General features: G+C 39.0%; 1 protein-coding gene across 2 annotated transcripts; it reads right to left on the reverse strand.

Annotated features, from left to right (window-relative positions):
- Nucleotides 1-13351: 13351 nt before the first annotated feature.
- On the reverse strand, nucleotides 13352-17040 carry LOC121884910 (ATP-sensitive inward rectifier potassium channel 12-like). 2 transcript variants are annotated; one of them, XM_042394013.1, is made up of 3 exons: nucleotides 16967-17040; nucleotides 14539-14995; nucleotides 13352-14469 (listed from the first exon to the last, which is right to left on the reverse strand). In XM_042394013.1, the coding sequence occupies exons 1-3, from the start codon at nucleotides 16987-16989 to the stop codon at nucleotides 13369-13371; spliced, it is 1581 nt and encodes a 526-aa protein (XP_042249947.1). In that variant the 5' UTR covers nucleotides 16990-17040; the 3' UTR covers nucleotides 13352-13368. The 2 variants fall into 2 exon arrangements, with proteins under 2 accessions (XP_042249947.1, XP_042249946.1); XM_042394012.1 differs by having other exon boundaries at nucleotides 13352-14995.
- Nucleotides 17041-18026: the final 986 nt, after the last annotated feature.

The following is an 18026-nucleotide window of genomic DNA, read 5'->3' on the forward strand; positions in this document are numbered from 1 at the left end:
CATTTATTTTCCTACCCCACAGGGAGGTCAAAGGTCAGGGTCAGCCATGGAATAGCCCAACAGGATCTGGTAGGGATTCAGAGTCTTGCTCAGGATCACTGCAGGGGTTTTAACCCTCTTTAAAAGTAGCCTTCTGTAATCCAAAATGAAAGGCAATTACTGTGAGTAACTGAGCCTCCATAATTTATAGATTCTTTTCTATAGTGATAAATATCAGTTACATCCCCAATTAAAATGTCAAGGAAACCTCAAATGGGTAATAAAAATAATTCAGCCTTCCATGAAACTTCCTTTTCTTTTCTCTATGTCCATCTTTCTAAATAAATTCATGCAGCTGTGTTACATTTAAATAGGTCCCCCTCTTGAATGTCTGTGAATCCTGCCTTTGTGCTCATATCACCAAAGTTCCTATGCTTTTTTGTTCGTCTTGTCTTTCTCTGAGTTACTGGTTGGGGAGGAGGGGTAGGAGTGTGTGTGTGTGTATGTATGTGTGTGTGTGTGTGAGGAATTGGCAAGAACTTGGACGGGCTTTCACTGCAGCTGGGGAGTGAGGTGGGATGTTGTGTGAGCATGTGTGTGCTATATGTGGGTATGTGAATGTGTTTGCATGTGCTTCTGAGTGCCTTTGTGAGATTATGTGTATGTGTGTGTGTGTGTGTTGTGTGCATACCTACACTAGCATGCATGTATGTTATGGAAAGATATGGTCGGTAAATATGTATGTGTGGGCTTTAAGAGCTGGATGATGCTGCTGCTGTGCTGGTCGGGTGAGGATGAGTGGGGCTGAGACGTGTGTGTGTGTGTGTGTGTGTGTGTGTCTTGCTACCTTAATGAATAGCCCATTGTGTGTTGTGCTTCATATCTCCGCTGACCAGCCAAAGGAAAGAATCTAGTTACTTCAATTGTGTGAGGGGGAACATCTAAAGGAAATTGATATATGGGGGTTGAGGTGGGGGCGTGTAGGGAAGGGTGGTGGTGGTGGTGGTTGGAGGGTGTGGGGGTATTGGGGTAAGGGTCCCAGGTGAGACAGAGCGAGAGGGAGACTTTAGTTACCTGTGGCTGATCTCTGCTGCTATTCTTTTTGAGCTCATATTTCCTGTTTTTCACTCTCAGGAGGAAGTTGGTATTGCTTAAATGTGCTCGTTTGTTCATCAGACTGTGTTTGGAGTTCAGTGTGTTTTGTTGGAGATGCAGGTTTGTATAAATATAAATGTTGAAGAGCTGATTTGTAGACTGTTGCTTGTTTGGGAGAAATGATAACCTGGGAATCCATCAGCCAGTCGTTTTTAAAACTTCTGCTGACAACTTGAGACACTTTGTTGCAACTTCGCTATATGTAACTGAGTTTCATTAGATTGCAATTAAGTGAAAGGTTGCATGCATCTAGTTCAAGCAACAAGCAAAATTGTGCTATCATGTCGTATGACTTTCAGATGGTACAACCACAACCAAGTGCACTACTACTGTAGCTGATATAGTGTAAACAACAACAATGAACAGCAAAAAGATTACACATACGGTATAGAAAATTTGCTATATATTAGCTGGTGTTGGCTTGATAGATTTGTGTTTGCTAAAAATAAGTTTATTGAAAAAAAATTTAATTATTTAATACTATTATCGACTGTATCATGCAATAAAATGACAATAGTTGGGTATGAATACTCTGAAAACATGCTACACACAACCTTTGACCTTTCGCACCATTAATTCAGGTTTGCGTTGACTACTTTTTTTATGCACATAGACACTCAACTAGCCACAGATGCACTGAACAGCCAGTAACCGAACTGAAAAGCATCACAGCCTTTTGCATCAGATGTGGGGGTGCTCAGCCCTGCTGCAGCTGCAAAATGAGGCAAAAGAAATGCAGGAAGAATAAGAGCAAGAGAATCCTCAATGGTGCCTTGTATTGCTCGCAACTGTCCCTTGTCTCCCTCTTGGAGCAAAATCACACATTCACATTATTCTTTTATGTCTATTGATCTCTATCTGTGTGCTTGTTGTGTTTTTTTTGGCATTTAAACCCCACACACATCTCTACACATATATGCAAATTTCATGGTAAGATTTGGAAAATCCCAAACAACCCATCTCTGTGGGACGAAGGGACATGCTTGAAAAATGATAATTGAGTGGAATAAGAAGGCGAGGGACGTGGAGATTGAGTCATTTGCAGGAAAATGCAGAAAATGATGTTCAAGAATTTAGCTGGGAACAAGGGTGTCCTTTGTTAGGATGTTTCTGCAGCATGTCTGGCTGGTTGCTGTTTGGGACATCATCAGCACACAGCGATGATCTGCTTCTCTAAAAATGTTCAATTTTAATGATTCTCTCACAGACTGTTTCTTCCCCTGGACACAAAATAAAATTCTCGTTAAGTTTTAAATTTAGACTTACATCCTGATGGCTGAGAACAAATAATGTGTATCTCAGATACTTGCATTTAGTGGTGGAAAGTAGTTTTACTCAAGTATTGTACTTAAACACGGATTTGAGTTTTGTACTTGAGTATTTCCATTTTATGCTTCTTTATATTTCTACTCATTTACCATATTTCAGTACATGTATTTGATAACTGCAGTTACAAGTTACGTCACTTAGAGAAGATTTTTCATAGAAAATAAATAATGCGATTATAAAATATGATGCATTGTTATAATTCAATGCATGAGTAATAATAATCCAATATCCCAATATAAATCAAATATAATATACCACTCACAGGGGCATTTTGGCCTCATGCTAGATATCTACAGATATAAAGATAAATATTTAACATCCAAGATCATCTTATAAAATATGATGCACTCCTTTAAACTACCTGACAGATTGAAATCAAATGCTACTTACACAATATTACACATCAGTATTAATAAACCAGTAATATAATATTAGACAATAATGTAACATTCTGATGGGGGCCATATTGTGGGATGAGTAGTTTTACTTTTGATACTTTAACTACATTTTGCTGATAATACTTATGTACTTTTACTTAAGTAAAATCTTGAATGCAGGACTTGTAGTTGTAATGGATACTGTATACTGTATGTATAGTGTAGTATTGCCACTTTTACTTAAGTAAAGGAGCTAAATAAAAAGTTTTTCCACCCCTTCTTGCAACTGCATGGGCTTGAATATCTGCCTATCCTAGAGATGCATATCAATCTGTAGACATAGTTGTTTTGGGTTTTTTTGTTTGTTTGTTTGTTTGGAGGTTTTTTTTTAAGAGAAATTAATTCACTTTCAGGTTAATTTTGCACTGAAGGAAATTATTTTTCTGCAAATGAAAAGCTTTCTAACTCATATCTGTGTCACTCAAAGGAAAATGCAGTTTTTCCTCTGTTACATACTGCATGTGTCGATGTAAGCATAGTCTTAGATTAGCCGGCCATCTCATAGACCTGAATGTACTGCTCTATGGTCCTTCAAAGGAGACAAAAATTGCATTAACAGTGCAATATATGAAGTATTGTAACATAAGTTCAATGCCAATAATATGGTTCCACATCTTAATGGTATAAGTCACTGAATGCTTATGTAAAGTAAGTGTGTAGTGGATTGACCTGGGCTTTACTTCCTTTGTGTTTACAGGACAGAAGCTGTTTTGATGTAAAAGGGAAAAACAGAGTAAGGGAGAACAGGAAGGAGGGTGATGCTCCTTAGGAAGAGATATGGAAAAGGGAGAGGATAAAAAAGTCACTTTCCAATCATGAGTTTTTCTCGGAACATTGAATTAAGCAGCGTGAACGGGTGGGGGCCTCGAGGGTCTGGGGGCGGCTGGCCGCAAAGATGCCTGAATGAAAGAGTTTGTTGTTTGGTGCTTGGAGACGGAGATGAAAGGGGAGAGGGAGATGGCGAATTTGTCGGGCATCAGTCCCCTCTCCCATCGCCTTCTCACCCTGAGGCCCTCCCTCACTCTGCCCATGTGAGCTAGAGTTCAAATACAGGGCCCACAGCTGCACACACACACACAAACACACACACACACACACACACAGACATACGTACCTGGATAAACACATAGGTGTCCACATGCATGTGTACTTTTAGTACACACACAAAAGTAGAGTGGTAGTGCGATTGCATGTACAATATGCAATCTCATATTGTATCTCACCTCTCAAGTGAGTGTATACATATACACACACATATACATACACAGTACCCATGTCCATACAGACTCAGATTTGTTTGCATTTTGAAACAAAGCATTAGTAATAGTACAAGGGGTGAACAAAGGCTGCAAAAGCAAATATGATTCCAATGCACAGACCCTGCAATGAGTCTTACTACCGTGAAGCACATAATGTTTTTGTAGTCACTGTGTCGGCAAATTTTAAAGCTGTACTTTCAGTTATTATTGAATTTCTTGAGGTGTTTCTGTTATTGCGTCCACCCTCTGAATCCTCCTCCTCCAGCAGTCAGTCAAAACAAAGGTCAGTGGATAACTTCCAATAAAGCTACTGATTTATACCACGTTGTTGTTTGGAAAATACTGCAGCAGAGCTTGAATGTGTCCTGATGAACAAACAGTGCAGAGTACTCTGCTACATTAGTTGTCAGTTATGTCAGCTTGATTGATGGATACTTTTTATTAGACCATCTATGACCCCATTACTCAGATTCCGTCTAGAGTATCCAGATCAGAAATAATAATCATTGTAAGGGTTCAAATAATTAGATCCATCAAACAAAGAGGCCCTTGTCATGGTCAGTGAGAGATGTTTGTCTTTTACATTACAGCCTGCTGCATTTGGTCAACACACCTAACTACATGGATGCCATAGATATTACTTATCATTCATCTTAATGGGATATGGGTATGCATCAACATTAACGCTCACTGTAGAAGAGAGTGAGATATAAGATGAAAACAGCTTCTTACACTTTTAACTGACTCGTCTGCCAGTACAGAACAGAATAAATGTATTTGTTGTTCATCTTAGTAAGATGCAAGACTCTACTAAGCACAACTCACAAATAAAAAGCTTTCATTGGATATCCTGAAGCACAATTCAGTGAAAAGATTCAGTTGAATTGAGATGACGGGGTTTGTATTTTAGTTAATGGAATGATTTTGCCTCCCATTATTTTTTTCTAAGGAGTGAAGGAGGCCTACACAACACAATATAAGAGACTTTGAAGATCATGAGAGTGCGACTTGTTAAAGGCTCGGTAAGGCAAATTCAAGATTTCGTCTGGCATGAATTTGTCTATGAATTTCTGTCTTAATAAAGAAATATAGATGCACAATGTGAGTTTCACATAGTGACCTATCTACTATTCAAGCTTACAGGAAGTGGATACAGTAACATAAACATCTGTAAATATAACGCCATCCAATACAGTTACACCTTACTTTATTTCTTTGGGACTGGATATTAACCTGTTTTACAGGTTTTCATGTTCAGATATTCAACAGCAGGTTGCCAGCCTTATTCTTCTCCCTTCTTGGATAGCTCCAAAAATATTTTGGGAATCTGTAATTGTACACCCCTAATGCAGCTACAGGGAGACAGGTGAAGAAGAAGCACAGAAGATGGCTGAAGAGTTTGCGGGAAGAGTTGTCACTGATGAAAGAGGGGCATGTCTGAAATTATGTTTTCCAGAGCTTAATGTGTGGATAATGTCCTACACCGAGTGTGAGAGAGGCTTAATGTTTAAACGTCGGCGTGAAAGCGAAACTGATCCAAGCATAGCAGAATCAGAAGCAGCTGATTAATAAAAAAAAAAGAGAGATAGACTAGACAAACACTGGGGGCACACAGATTTAGGAATAAAGACAAAATGGGAACAACAGGAAGGAGCTTGAGAAGGGGTCACAGCAGTAACACAGAGATCAGTGGTGCATTCGAAAAAGAAGTGACAGAGGAAGAGGAATTGGAGGAGTGTAAATCCCAGGAGAGAGATGGAGGGATGGAAAGGACGGGAAGATGATGGACGCACACTGGCACACACAGACACACACACATCCCATAATTAGCATGCTAACAGGCAGTTAAATGTCCCACACAAAGGCTCACTGTTGAGCCTCTGTTGCTCACTTCGGAGACAATGCACAATAGGAGTCAGTGGGAGCCCCCAAATCACCCTAATAGCTGATGTGGCCCAGCATGGCTTCTCCTATTTTACCATTCCACCGATCACACTCATTCACTCACTCACTGACTGGCTAATGAAAAGCTGATAGCCTCAAGGCCTGCGGTTACTGAGCAGCTTGCCCCTTCCTCCTCATTTCCCTCCTTTCATCTTTTTCACCCACCGACAGAAATGCCTTTCCAGTTCTCTTGAGGTTCAGAGGTCCAAGTTGTGGGCTGTAAGGGGTGCTTGTGCATGGGACCAGCATCAGACTGACAGACAGAGAGATGGAGGATATATAATTAAAGGAAGATCAAGACAGGACAACTATGAGGGCTGAAAGGGGAAGTTTCTTGTTAGCCCGACACAGGGTGATTTTAACTTGATTAAAAACTGGGCAGAAAAAGGAGAGGAAGGACAATGATTTAATTATAGGACAGAAACATGACTGAAAAATAGAGATACTTTACATACTGATGTAAAGGGTGTACCCTACTGCAAAAACTGCTGTGAGTGCTTTCTGTCAAAATGTAGTCCTGCAACTGATATCTTCACCATGTCAGAAATCAAGACGTGCAGTGAGCTGTATTCAATCCTGACAAGCACCTCTGTTCGTTGCTGCATGCTTTTCATTGCACATTTCAAAGAAGCTGATGGTGTATCAACACAGGTGATGAGGCTGGGTCTGTTTGCGCTGAGGTTTAGCCTCATTGAACCCCGGTCAAATTCCTCAGTAGTAAAACCAGTTTACTTTAAGGACTCTTTATTTCCAGGATTTGCAATATTATTACTGCACAGAGTGGCCAAATACCCATGAGACACGAGCAACTAGAGCCACCTATCAGGGAACATTTACACCAATCAGACAGATGGTAGCACAACAAGAAGAAACTTATATTTCACATCTGATTGTGACTTGAAATCAAAAGTCTTTTTGTTTTTTTAATATATATTTTGAGTCAAGCCAAACCACATCCATATACTATACTATAGTACTACTACTACTATATATGTCATGTTTCTGCTATTTCAATTTATCTGCAAAACTAATTTTTAGATATTCTGATAAGACAATCTTACTCAGAATGTATCACCATCTGGGAAGTATGTGGTATGTTGTTTGTTGGTTGGTATGTTGACCATTTGGCTGTCATAATCCAATTAGTTTGCAAACTCCGACCTCTTCATTAACAGATCAACGGGTGACTTGATGAAATTCTGATATTATTCAAATCTTTTAGTGCTGCTTATTGGACGACTTGGCATCTGCTGTGCGTGTTCGAGCTATTCAGGACAATTTTCTTATGATTGGCATTACTGGTTTGCTACATAGACTATGGTCTATGGTTTGCTAAATTTACTTAGCAGACTTGCGGTGTGAAACTTCTGTCTTCCCTGTCTGGCCGTGAGAGTAAATAGCATGCTAGTTACCTGGCTGTAACTCCAGTTCTATGAGTGCATGCATGAGCTGGTTCCTGTTGCTACCGCTGCGGCTGTAGCCCTGATATACTGTTTTGAGTAAGCAAGTTTTTGAGTGAGCAATCCTCACGAAATGATTGGTTTCACAATCAGAATTTTATCCATTCGGTTCAATAACATCTGGACAATCTAGAAGAGCTGCAAGATTAAATAATTTTATCCTTCAAGTTAGCAGAGGGCTAACGGGAATTCAGCCAGCTCAGCCGGCAGAATTCTCTGGTACACATGCTCTATGGGTGCACTCCAGCTCATTGCTGGTTGATGTAACATCACTACCGGTGTGCCAGCGTGGGAATGTCGCCACAGACACCAGATTAAAAACACCAGTATACTGTGAAATACAGAGAGATTCACCTGGCGGTGATAGGCATTCAGCATTGTGTGAACTCGTTTGGTATGGGCTTGAATGTAACAGATGTTTATTTATATGTAAAAGTCCCGCACTCCAGCTTTAATATGTAATTTATCATGAAGTCATCAGATCTGGACAGTTTGGATGTATTTTGGAAGTCAGAAATCCAATTACAAATTAATGTTGTAATTTTGTGCAGTGATCCACTAAAGTAATCTATCTCATGTCTATGAGAAGGAAAAAACTGAATTAACTTATGCTGCAGTGTGAAGGTAGTCAACTTCTCTGCAGATGAGCTTGACTTTCACTTGCTCTGCACCAACACTACAGAGCTACCACTTATTAAAGATGTATGCTGAAACAAGTAACCCTGTCAGTCGGAGCTCGGCCAGCTGTATGATTTCTGCATTTATTAAACTGATTGTGTGGCAGGATATCAGCAAAAAGTGCCTTGTCAATTAAGTTTTAAATTTTAATGAACAGAAACATAATGTGACACCCAGTGACTTCTATTGAGGTGCTTAAAAAAATGTCTTGAATATTGTAAATATCATAGAAAGGGAAAAGCAGAAACTTGCCATAATCAAATACAACAATTTATATATGAACATACTATTTTACAAAAAACAAGCTTAATGTGTTTTGATATGTCTTTGTCAGAAGCTTTAGTAGTGTAGACCTGTTATCCTAAATAAAGTATAAATGACTAGCTGATTGGCTCATTGGCACCAGGTAGGTTTTTTTAATGAACAGCTCATTAAAACCTTAATTTGAGATCAGAGCCTCTGCAGCAGGGGAAAAGACTGAAAAATGGAGTATTCTAAGTTCTTCAAAGAGGTCTTGTGTTTTCACTGTTTCACTGAAGGCTTAGTTAATATGTACAGTAAAGGTTATCATCAGACTAGTTTGACTTTTTTTTCTGAACATCTAAATTCCATCCATCACAGTATCTGCCAACGTTCCTCTGACTGATGATCCATCACAGTGACAAACCAGAACACTGTGAATCATTGAACACATTAGAGCCCTTTGAACATTTGTCAGTCACACTGACATTACGATATGTGGCACTTGTAGCGCTTTCTTACTGGTCATTAAATGTAAACATGTGATACAGTCATTGAGCACTTTATTTGGAACACCTGTGCTATCTAATGCAATGCAAAATAACAGCTCTGCCATCAATTCTACTTCATGTTTATTATTGAGGTCGTAGAAGGTGGTGGTGTACTGGAGTGCATTATATTAAAAAGTGTTCCTAATATTTTGTACACCCCATCAACATACATAAGGGGGGCAAAATATTAGGAACACTTTATGCACATCACCACCACCATCCATTATGACCTCAATGATAAATATAAAGTAGAATTATCATCTTTCTGTCAACAAAAACTGAAAATGTTTAAGCCTCATAAAAGTAGAATTTATTGCAGAGTTGTTGTATTGGATTGCATTAGATTGCACAGGTGTTCCTAATAAAGTGCTCGGTGAGTGTATCCATTATATCCATTAGTTCTGTATTGTATGTCCCCTGCTTGTGATTAACGTTACTTCAAAAATTCCTTTTTTTGTCAAAAATATTTGATGCTCCAGGACAAATACTGCTATACATCCAAAGGGTATGACATGTGGATTATGAAGCAGGTTTACCTGTATTTCTAATTGAGATTGCAACCAACCAAACATAACGTGCTTCCCCTCCTCGGTATATATTCAGAACACTTTCTTCTTCAGTATCCTCTGTGCCCCATCAGCAGTTTGATATCAAGAGATTCACTTTTTCATGACTTCACCTGAAATAAAGTTCAAGCCCCTTTTAAGAATATACTGTATATCAGATCAGAGCAACATCAGCCATCCGCATTATTTACTGAGAATTTATTAGGGCTGCTCATCTACAAGTTTACAGGACTTGTGATGATGTCTTGAGCTCTCTGGCACCATCATGTTGTCTCATGTGCGATGCCACACCCGCTTCAATGCCCTGTAGTGTAAAAAAGTCTGTCCTTCCTCCTAACTCTGCCAACTTTTCCAAATAATCACAAAGTTTTTTTCATGTCCTTCAAACACACATAACTAGTGGAGGCCAAAACTCACTGTACTTTTTTTCAACAAATTATTATTATCTTTAAAAAATAAAGACAAATATTATTTTCTTAATCTCCAAACATTCATGAATTTAGATTCAGCATTGTAATCCAAAGTTCATGATCCAGGTTTGAATCTCTAGAGCTCCTGCAGCACAACACTAGAGGGAACACGTGGCTCAGTGTTTTCAGCTCAGCCCGTCTATGATAGAAATGTCTGCAGAGGCATCTAGTGGCTCTAGATGGGCACAGCAAACTGCAGGAGCTTCAACATTTGCACACAGCTACATTAGAGACAGTTTTCCTGAAGTTTTGAAAATGACAAACAAAAGAAAATTATATAAATATTTATTTGCAACATCAAAAGGTATACAAGGAAGAATAAAGTGCTTTGTACTTAAGATTTCTTTTCAGCTTATTTGAATTAGGACAGTAGTTTAATAGTGCATGTTTATCTCCTAGCAGGGGTTGGAAAATCATCATGTTTATACAAAGCAGGAAGACTCAGCTGCGAAGGAAACAAAATACTTTGTCTTAATCACAAAATGGCATTTACATGGGTAGTTTTCTGTACTCAAGTTGGCTCCTTTTCTGTGCACATTAACTAGTGATACATTTCAAAACCAATATAAAACTTTCATACACTGCCAGTCAAAACTTTTTAAACATTGTATATTTTCAGACTTGTTGATTAATCTTAAGCAATTTAATAGTAAATTAAGTATAAATTTAAATAAGATTATATAATAAAATATCTTCTTCTTATTATTAGACTGTTTTTTTTTCCTTTTATTGGAATCAATCAAGTTAGTCTCCTGAAGCAGAAAAATACTAGACTGTATATTTGTTGCTTTTGGTTTGAAGTTAACAGGGTTCAGTTGTAAAAAGGTTATGTCACCTCTGTCTGTGCACTAATCACAATAGAGCATTTTAATCAGAATCGGATCCCAGTTCAGAGATCGTCTGCTTATATTGCCACCACCATCAAACATATCTGATCAAACTATACCCAAAGCAAACACTGAACCAGTCCTGATGAAGGAGATAGGTTGCATTTTTTTGTTTAACTATAAATGAATATAACCTATGGATTTTCTTTTGTCGTTTTTTTTTTTTTTACTTTAAATGTTGTTATTCAGTGAGGAATATTTAACTCAGTATAGTTTAATATAATATTTTAATATCATTTTAGAGTCATTTAAGTGTTTGAAGCACTGCAGACACTGAGAAGTGAACAGAAAATACAGAGAAACATAAAGTATCTCCGGACAGTTTAGCACCTAGAAACTGAGTGGAACTCTAATTCATTAAATCAAATATATTCATACAGTACAGTTACATTTGTCTGTCACGGGAGCCTAATTAGAGTAATCAAAATCTTGGTTATTTATAAGTCACAGTTATCTATAATACATATATACTTGAGAATAAAACCATAAATGCTAAGATATTAGTTTTCATTTGGCTGGCAGTGTATATTTGTCAATAAAACTGTTTACCTGCGCTTAACATGTTCCTGGATATTTAGCAGGTTTTGCAATAATTATTTATACAATTTCAATTTTAAAATCTGCTCATTGTTCAGATGCACACATAGTCTCTACAATAAGTCTTTGTTCACAGAGCCACGTTGACACAAAAAACACACCGCTCAAGCAATATAATCAGCAAAAACAAATTCACGAAAAAGAACAATAAAATAAATATTCAAGAATGAGAGTTGGAGTATCATCAGAAACAGCGGGAACACTGTTCTGACAGCCTGTACTGTATGACCAAAGGGTTTATAGGGAAAAAATACATTCAGTCCTTTGACAATCCCATCATTAAAATGTATGGTACTTTACATGTATTTCAAAATCAAGTAATGTATTTTCTCTTTGAATAATACTTACTATTACTTTGTACCATCTGCTTGTTCCAGCATGCTGAACCAGCTGTTTTGCTGCCCCCACATAAAGACGGGCAACTATTCTGTTTAATTTAATCTATTATATAACCATCATAAACAACTCACATGACATACAGTTACACTAGACGTTATCGTCTTAGTCCCAATCCTGTGACTTATTGCACATTTCCACTCCTCAACCTTCATCCCTTTGTTTCCTGTTATGCTTTAACAGTGGCTTCACATCTTTCTACTATCAAAACAGTGAGTACACTTAGGCTGCATGCATCTCAGTTTCCAAATAATAAGTCAGAGGTGCTCTGTGTTTCATTTTCCAACTCCAGACCTTTGGCGAAGAACAACAGCACAAACATTAATTAAAGTCACCTCTTAGTATTGTTTCTGTTATCACTGGCTGCAACCTCCACAAGAAACAAACCAAGAATAAAGTGACCCATAAAGTCAAAAAAAAGTCTAATCACTCTGCTTTCTATTGATAACATTAAAAGACTAATATTAGTTAGACTTTCAGTGAAAGTCAGCATTAGTGCTATTCTGTTCTGTTTTCAATATATTTATGTAAAAATATGTTTTTAACAAGAGATTTAAAATGCAGTGGCGTTTTCCTAAACACTAAATTGCAGTAAATCAAGACATTTGTCAAAAGTAATTTTCTTAAGGAATCTTAATATCACATTCAGAAAAATACTCTTTCTGCTACACTCAGTGATTGCACTTGGAATGGTCTTGTTGGTATACTGCACAGCAAAATCAGTAATCTCTCACTGATACATACTAAAACACCTGGATAAAAGGAGGGTTTTTATGTTTTTCAGGAAAAGATTCAACAAAGCAGCGAAAGTGCAAATAGAACTACTGCAGACGTGATGAGCAATTAAATCCCATGAACAACATGGAGATTATCAAGCATAAATTGTCCACACTTTGATTAAACAGTGCATCTTGAAAATCGATTGAGCTCAGTGCTCTTCAAAAAGGAAGAGAATTACATCAAAACTGCTATTGCTTTCATAAAATGTCTTGTTTACAGTCACGGAAAAAAATCTTAAGTAAAATTCATTTTAAACTAAAATGTACATACAGTCTAAAACATGACTCAAGTTTCTAGGCTTTTTCTGCTGTTGTGCTTTCCTTTGTTTATGAAATAAAAAAGAAAGGGAGTGAAAAGCCTGTCAGCGCTTTTTTTAGACATCCTTTGTCCTGCAGAATCTGTCTGGTTGGTTGTTATGGCTCTTCAAGGAATGCAGTTGAATCTGACAAAAATTGTTTAGGAAAACAATTTCTTCTCTTTCTTAATTTTTAATCTCCATGAGAAGAAAAAAACAAATATAAATGTAAAACACAAAACACTGGCAAGGCAAAAGGGGTTTGAATTTCTGTACATTGAATCCCAAAATGAACACATCACCAAGAAATCTGTGAAACGTGAAACTGCACCATCCCTCAGCTCTTTAGATCTCTTGCTCGCTCTTGTAGGTCACTGGATCAAGAGGAATGGCAGTCTGTAAGATGTCAAACTCCATCTGGTTATTGTCCATGTCCAGAACACACATGACATTGTTACTTCCAGATGTCATGGTCGCATTGTCCTGGAACATATTTTGAAAGTCTACAGAAACTGAGGTCCTCCTCTCCTCTGCCCTCTCCTTCCCTACAATCTGATTAGAGTCGAAGATGTCCTCCTCTTCCTCCCCGCAGCTCAACGCTACCTCATTCTCATAGCAGAAGGCGCCCAGTGATCGGGGGATCAAGTCTTTTGTGGATCTACAGGCAGAGGCGGGGGTGGCAGGAGAAGAGGCCCGGCTTGCAGCCTCATCGAGCTCTTTGGCGCTGAGGTGGGGTGTCGACGGCACCTCATAAGTCTTGTGGAAGCGAGCATAGTCTACCTTGTAGCAGTTGTGGTCTTCATAAATCACTGGTTCAAACCTGTGACCCCAGAAGATCTCTCTGGCAAGGTAAGAGCTACGGAACTGTGTGGTCATGGCCGTGGCCTCCACCATCCCCTCCAAGATCACTGCAATCTCAAAGTCATCAGTCTCCAGATCAGCCCGGCTTAAAGTATACAAGGGGCTATCTTTATCTATCTCATGGATTATAACCAGTGGCGACACTAGAAACAGCCTGTCTGTGCCCTCATCATAGCCCACATTGAGGTCCATCTGCTCCATAGGGATAAACTCACCCTCAGCTGTGACATATGACCGTATGAGCTGGGCGCGGACATGAGCCTCCACAATGTGGCTCCTCCGCAGGTTACCCACCCTCCACATGAGGCACAGCTTGCCATCGCGCATGGCAATGACAGCATTTTTGGAGAACATCAGGGTCTGGTTCCTCTTCTTTGGCCTCGCCATCTTGGCCATGATGGTACCGATCATGAAAGAGTCAATGATGCAGCCCACAATTGACTGGATAACCACTGTTATCACAGCGACAGGGCACTCCTCTGTAACGCAGCGCCAACCGTAACCAATGGTGGTCTGGGTCTCCATGGAGAACAGGAGTGCCCCAAGAAAGCCCTGGACATGAAGTATGCAGGGCATCCTTTTTGGCTGCCCTCCATCTGCGTGTCCAGAGGTGGGTCCATGAAACCCTGCCACCGCCAGCCCATCATTCTTCACCATAGGTTGCTCCTCAAAGTCTCCATGTACCAGGGAGACACTGTAAAAGATGATGCCAAAGAAAAGCCAGGAGACCATGAAGCTGGTGCAGAATATAAGCAGCAGGTATCTCCAGCGGATGTCCACACAGGTGGTGAAGATGTCAGCTAGGTACCGCTGCCTCTTTTCTTCCATGTTGGTGAATACAACATTACATTGTCCATTTTTCTTTACAAACCGGCTCCGTACTTGGTTGGAGCCCCTAGTCAGAATCTTCCCGTTGTAGTTGTTCATCCCTCCTCGTCCCTTTGTGCTGGGCACGGCAGCGGAGGCTCCCGACCTCCTCCTACTATCCTCTGTTTCTGTCTGGCAGGCTGAGTGCAATCCGATTTTGGGGGCACTGTGGCCGTTATGGAGTCCTAAGCTAGAGATCTTCTGGCGTTCCTCCTCTGGTAAAATGTCTGACACAATGCTGTACCTGTCAGGCCAACAGAGAAGGGAAGATTAGGATTCAAATATTTGGTGAACAATTCAGTGACATTAAATTGATACAAATACATTTAGTTAACACCATGAGATTTAACAACACTTTAGAGATGAATGTGGTAATATCAAGTGTACACTGGGTTAAAGCTGATAATCCAGCCAATATCTGCTTTTTATTAGACATCTGCAGCCACTGCAGATAAGATGTAGGTTCAGTTCTGACCACAACAAAACACATACATACTGGCCATAAAACCAACAAGAACGTTTATCTGCATATTTGTCTTGAAATCATGAAAACGGTTCTGTAAAACATTTCCAGGAAGAAAATCTACCCCAGACCTTCAACTTCACTGTTCACTGTAGACCATGATTGGCTCCAAACTAGTTGTGTGTCACAAATCATGCCTGTAGGTAGACGCCTTAAACTCAGATTTAAGGTGAGCACAGAGAAACTTTCTTTCTTTGGCAGATGGATGTGAGAGCAAACTCTGCATATACATCATTCTGCACAGTGAAGCTCAAACAAGGAACAAGAGGAAAAAACCCTTTTTGAGTAGAGGGGGACTTTAAGTTCCTGTATCACTCAAACTGCAGTGTGTACAATATGGGAAAGAAGAATAAAGAGCAGGAAGACAGTTTATAGAGTCAGTAATTCTCTTGCTCCTTGTGTACCTTCTGGTGTACCATTTGAGGCACTTAAAGACACTATTCTCAAAGACAGGGAGTTATGAAGATCCTCACAACTGGCCACACAGTTTGATGGAACACTTGTTGGTGAATACAGTGGTTAACAATATATATTCTTAACTCTTAAGTCACTATAAATATATTAAAACTGACCAAACTCCTGTTCACCTGAGTGAACCTGTCTCTCTCCTTTACATGGATTACCAGCTGGGAAGGTGAGTTCAGTTTAGCTATGTGAGAAGGATGATAGCTGTCATCACAGATTATAGGATTATATCTGAGTCAGTGTCAGTCAGACAACCCATTTTGAGTTGGACAAACATATATGTTACATATTCTATGTAAATGAATGTTAACATTCTTTTAATTCTTCATTAAGCCACTGATAACTGAAAGATCAGTTGTGTGGAGATATTAATTTCTCCCTTTAATCCAATGACAAATAATTATTTTATTTTTCTTCTGTCACAGAACATTTCACCCATCAAGTTCATCTTTATTGTGCCAAAAAGGGACATTTCATGTTCCACCAGACTAACTAATACCACACTAATATATAAGACTATATGGCAGGTAGGACAAACACACAAAACTGTAAGATAAAAAGATAAACAACTATGAGACATTCAAATCATAACAATATTATGCCTGAAGTGAGGCGTTATAAAGTGCAAATACTATGTCAGTGGGCCAGGCTATTAACAGAACAACGGTGGCCATTAATACAACAAGGAAACCTTCAGTCCTCTTGTTTTCATAACAGGTGACCTGTTGCTGCTGCCTGAAGAAAAGAACTGTGCGTGCGACTGGTCAGGACAGTGTAGGATGGCCTTGGCCTTTCTAAGGATCTGCTTGCTGTAAATATCCCTGAGCTGGGCCTGACTCACCCTGACTAAATTAACAAGCCCATTCTCCCTGGCCATGTCAAGATTTCTGGACCAGACCACAAGACAAAATGATGCATTTATTCATTATAGTTACACATTTATACCTTCTGTACAAATTACATGGATTAATAGTTCAAATTACAACCAGGACCATTGTTTAAACTATTGTGTTTCCCAGTTAATTTCATAAATGTTATGTTAAGTTCAGTGATGCAAAATGATTTGTGTTGCAAAGGAATAATAACACATGAATACTGAAATTTGGGGGCAGATTCTGGCCTTTACAAGTCTCACCAGGACCATGTAATAAAATAAAGAATCAATTGCACAATTGCAATTTAAATGCAGTCCTATACAGAAAGCTGCTTCCAGATTAAATCCCTCACCTGTTGGACCTACTTGTTCCCATGGCACCAAGAGTCACTCATATGGGGTCGGGGTGGGAGGCCAGACTCTGCCCTGCTCCCAAAGATCATGTCCACCTTGAAGGTGGTGTTTGGGCCACTGAGAAGACCACTGCAGGAGAGAGGGACATGAACATAATCAGCCCATATCAGCTAGTAAAGCGATGATTTAACTATGTTGATTGTGAGTCAGATTGGAGATACACACTTCAATAAACGAAAAAACATGACCTCTCTTAAGCTTTTCTGAAACCTAATCTGACCTTGTTTAATCACATTTCATCTCTTCATATTTAAACATTACTGTGGGCCTGTGTTTCTAGTCTGGCTGTTGTATATTGTTTGTTTGTTGGATTTAGACGTAATCCGGATTTGATTCTGTGATATATCTCGAGGAGCTGTGACCCTGTCTGCTCTTACCCTTAAGAATACATACAGCAATGAAAGGATTATCCACTGCAGACCTTAAGTCTTACTGTGTAATTCCACAGATTTATACATTTTCTAAAGTTCAAAAGGTGCATGTAGGTATGTGCCAGCTTTACATTTCATCTCCATGATGGACACATCTTGTACACATAATTTTAGATACATCAAAGTGTTTAGATACTTTGGTTACACAGTTCAGTAACAGCATGGTAGCGTGCACCCACCTCCCCATCCCTCCAACACTCACACATACACTGTACACAATACACTGCACTATTACAGGATTCATTGAAATGCTGTTCTTGGCAACTTTGTTTCCATTGCTTGTAAATTTCTAGACATCTCACAAAATGTAGTGATTCAAATCCAGCAAATCTAAATCTACAAAGTTTGCCGGATACAAACCTCCAGGTTACCAAGAGTTCCATGATTTACCTCCAATCCACTGAGGGTGCTTGTCTCCAGCACACTATGAACACTTACAGTCAGTTTATTACATTGTTTCGGTGAACAAACCTTTCAGACACTTATCTCACAAAGATTAAGACTTAAAATTGTATTTCCAATAAATATTGGATTCTAACTGTATTTTTTTTTCTCACTATGTCTTTGA

The sequence above is a fragment of the Thunnus maccoyii genome, chromosome 18, assembly GCF_910596095.1.
Source record: "Thunnus maccoyii chromosome 18, fThuMac1.1, whole genome shotgun sequence".
Taxonomy (NCBI): Eukaryota; Metazoa; Chordata; class Actinopteri; order Scombriformes; family Scombridae; genus Thunnus; species Thunnus maccoyii.

Bases quoted from the DNA above. Each gene is read 5' to 3' on its own strand.
- LOC121884910 (XM_042394012.1), bottom strand. From the start codon at position 16,989: ATGGGAACAAGTAGGTCCAACAG. The intron at 14,996-16,966 runs GTGAGGGATTTA...TTGGCCTGACAG, and splicing joins GGAACAAGTAGGTCCAACAG to GTACAGCATTGTGTCAGACA.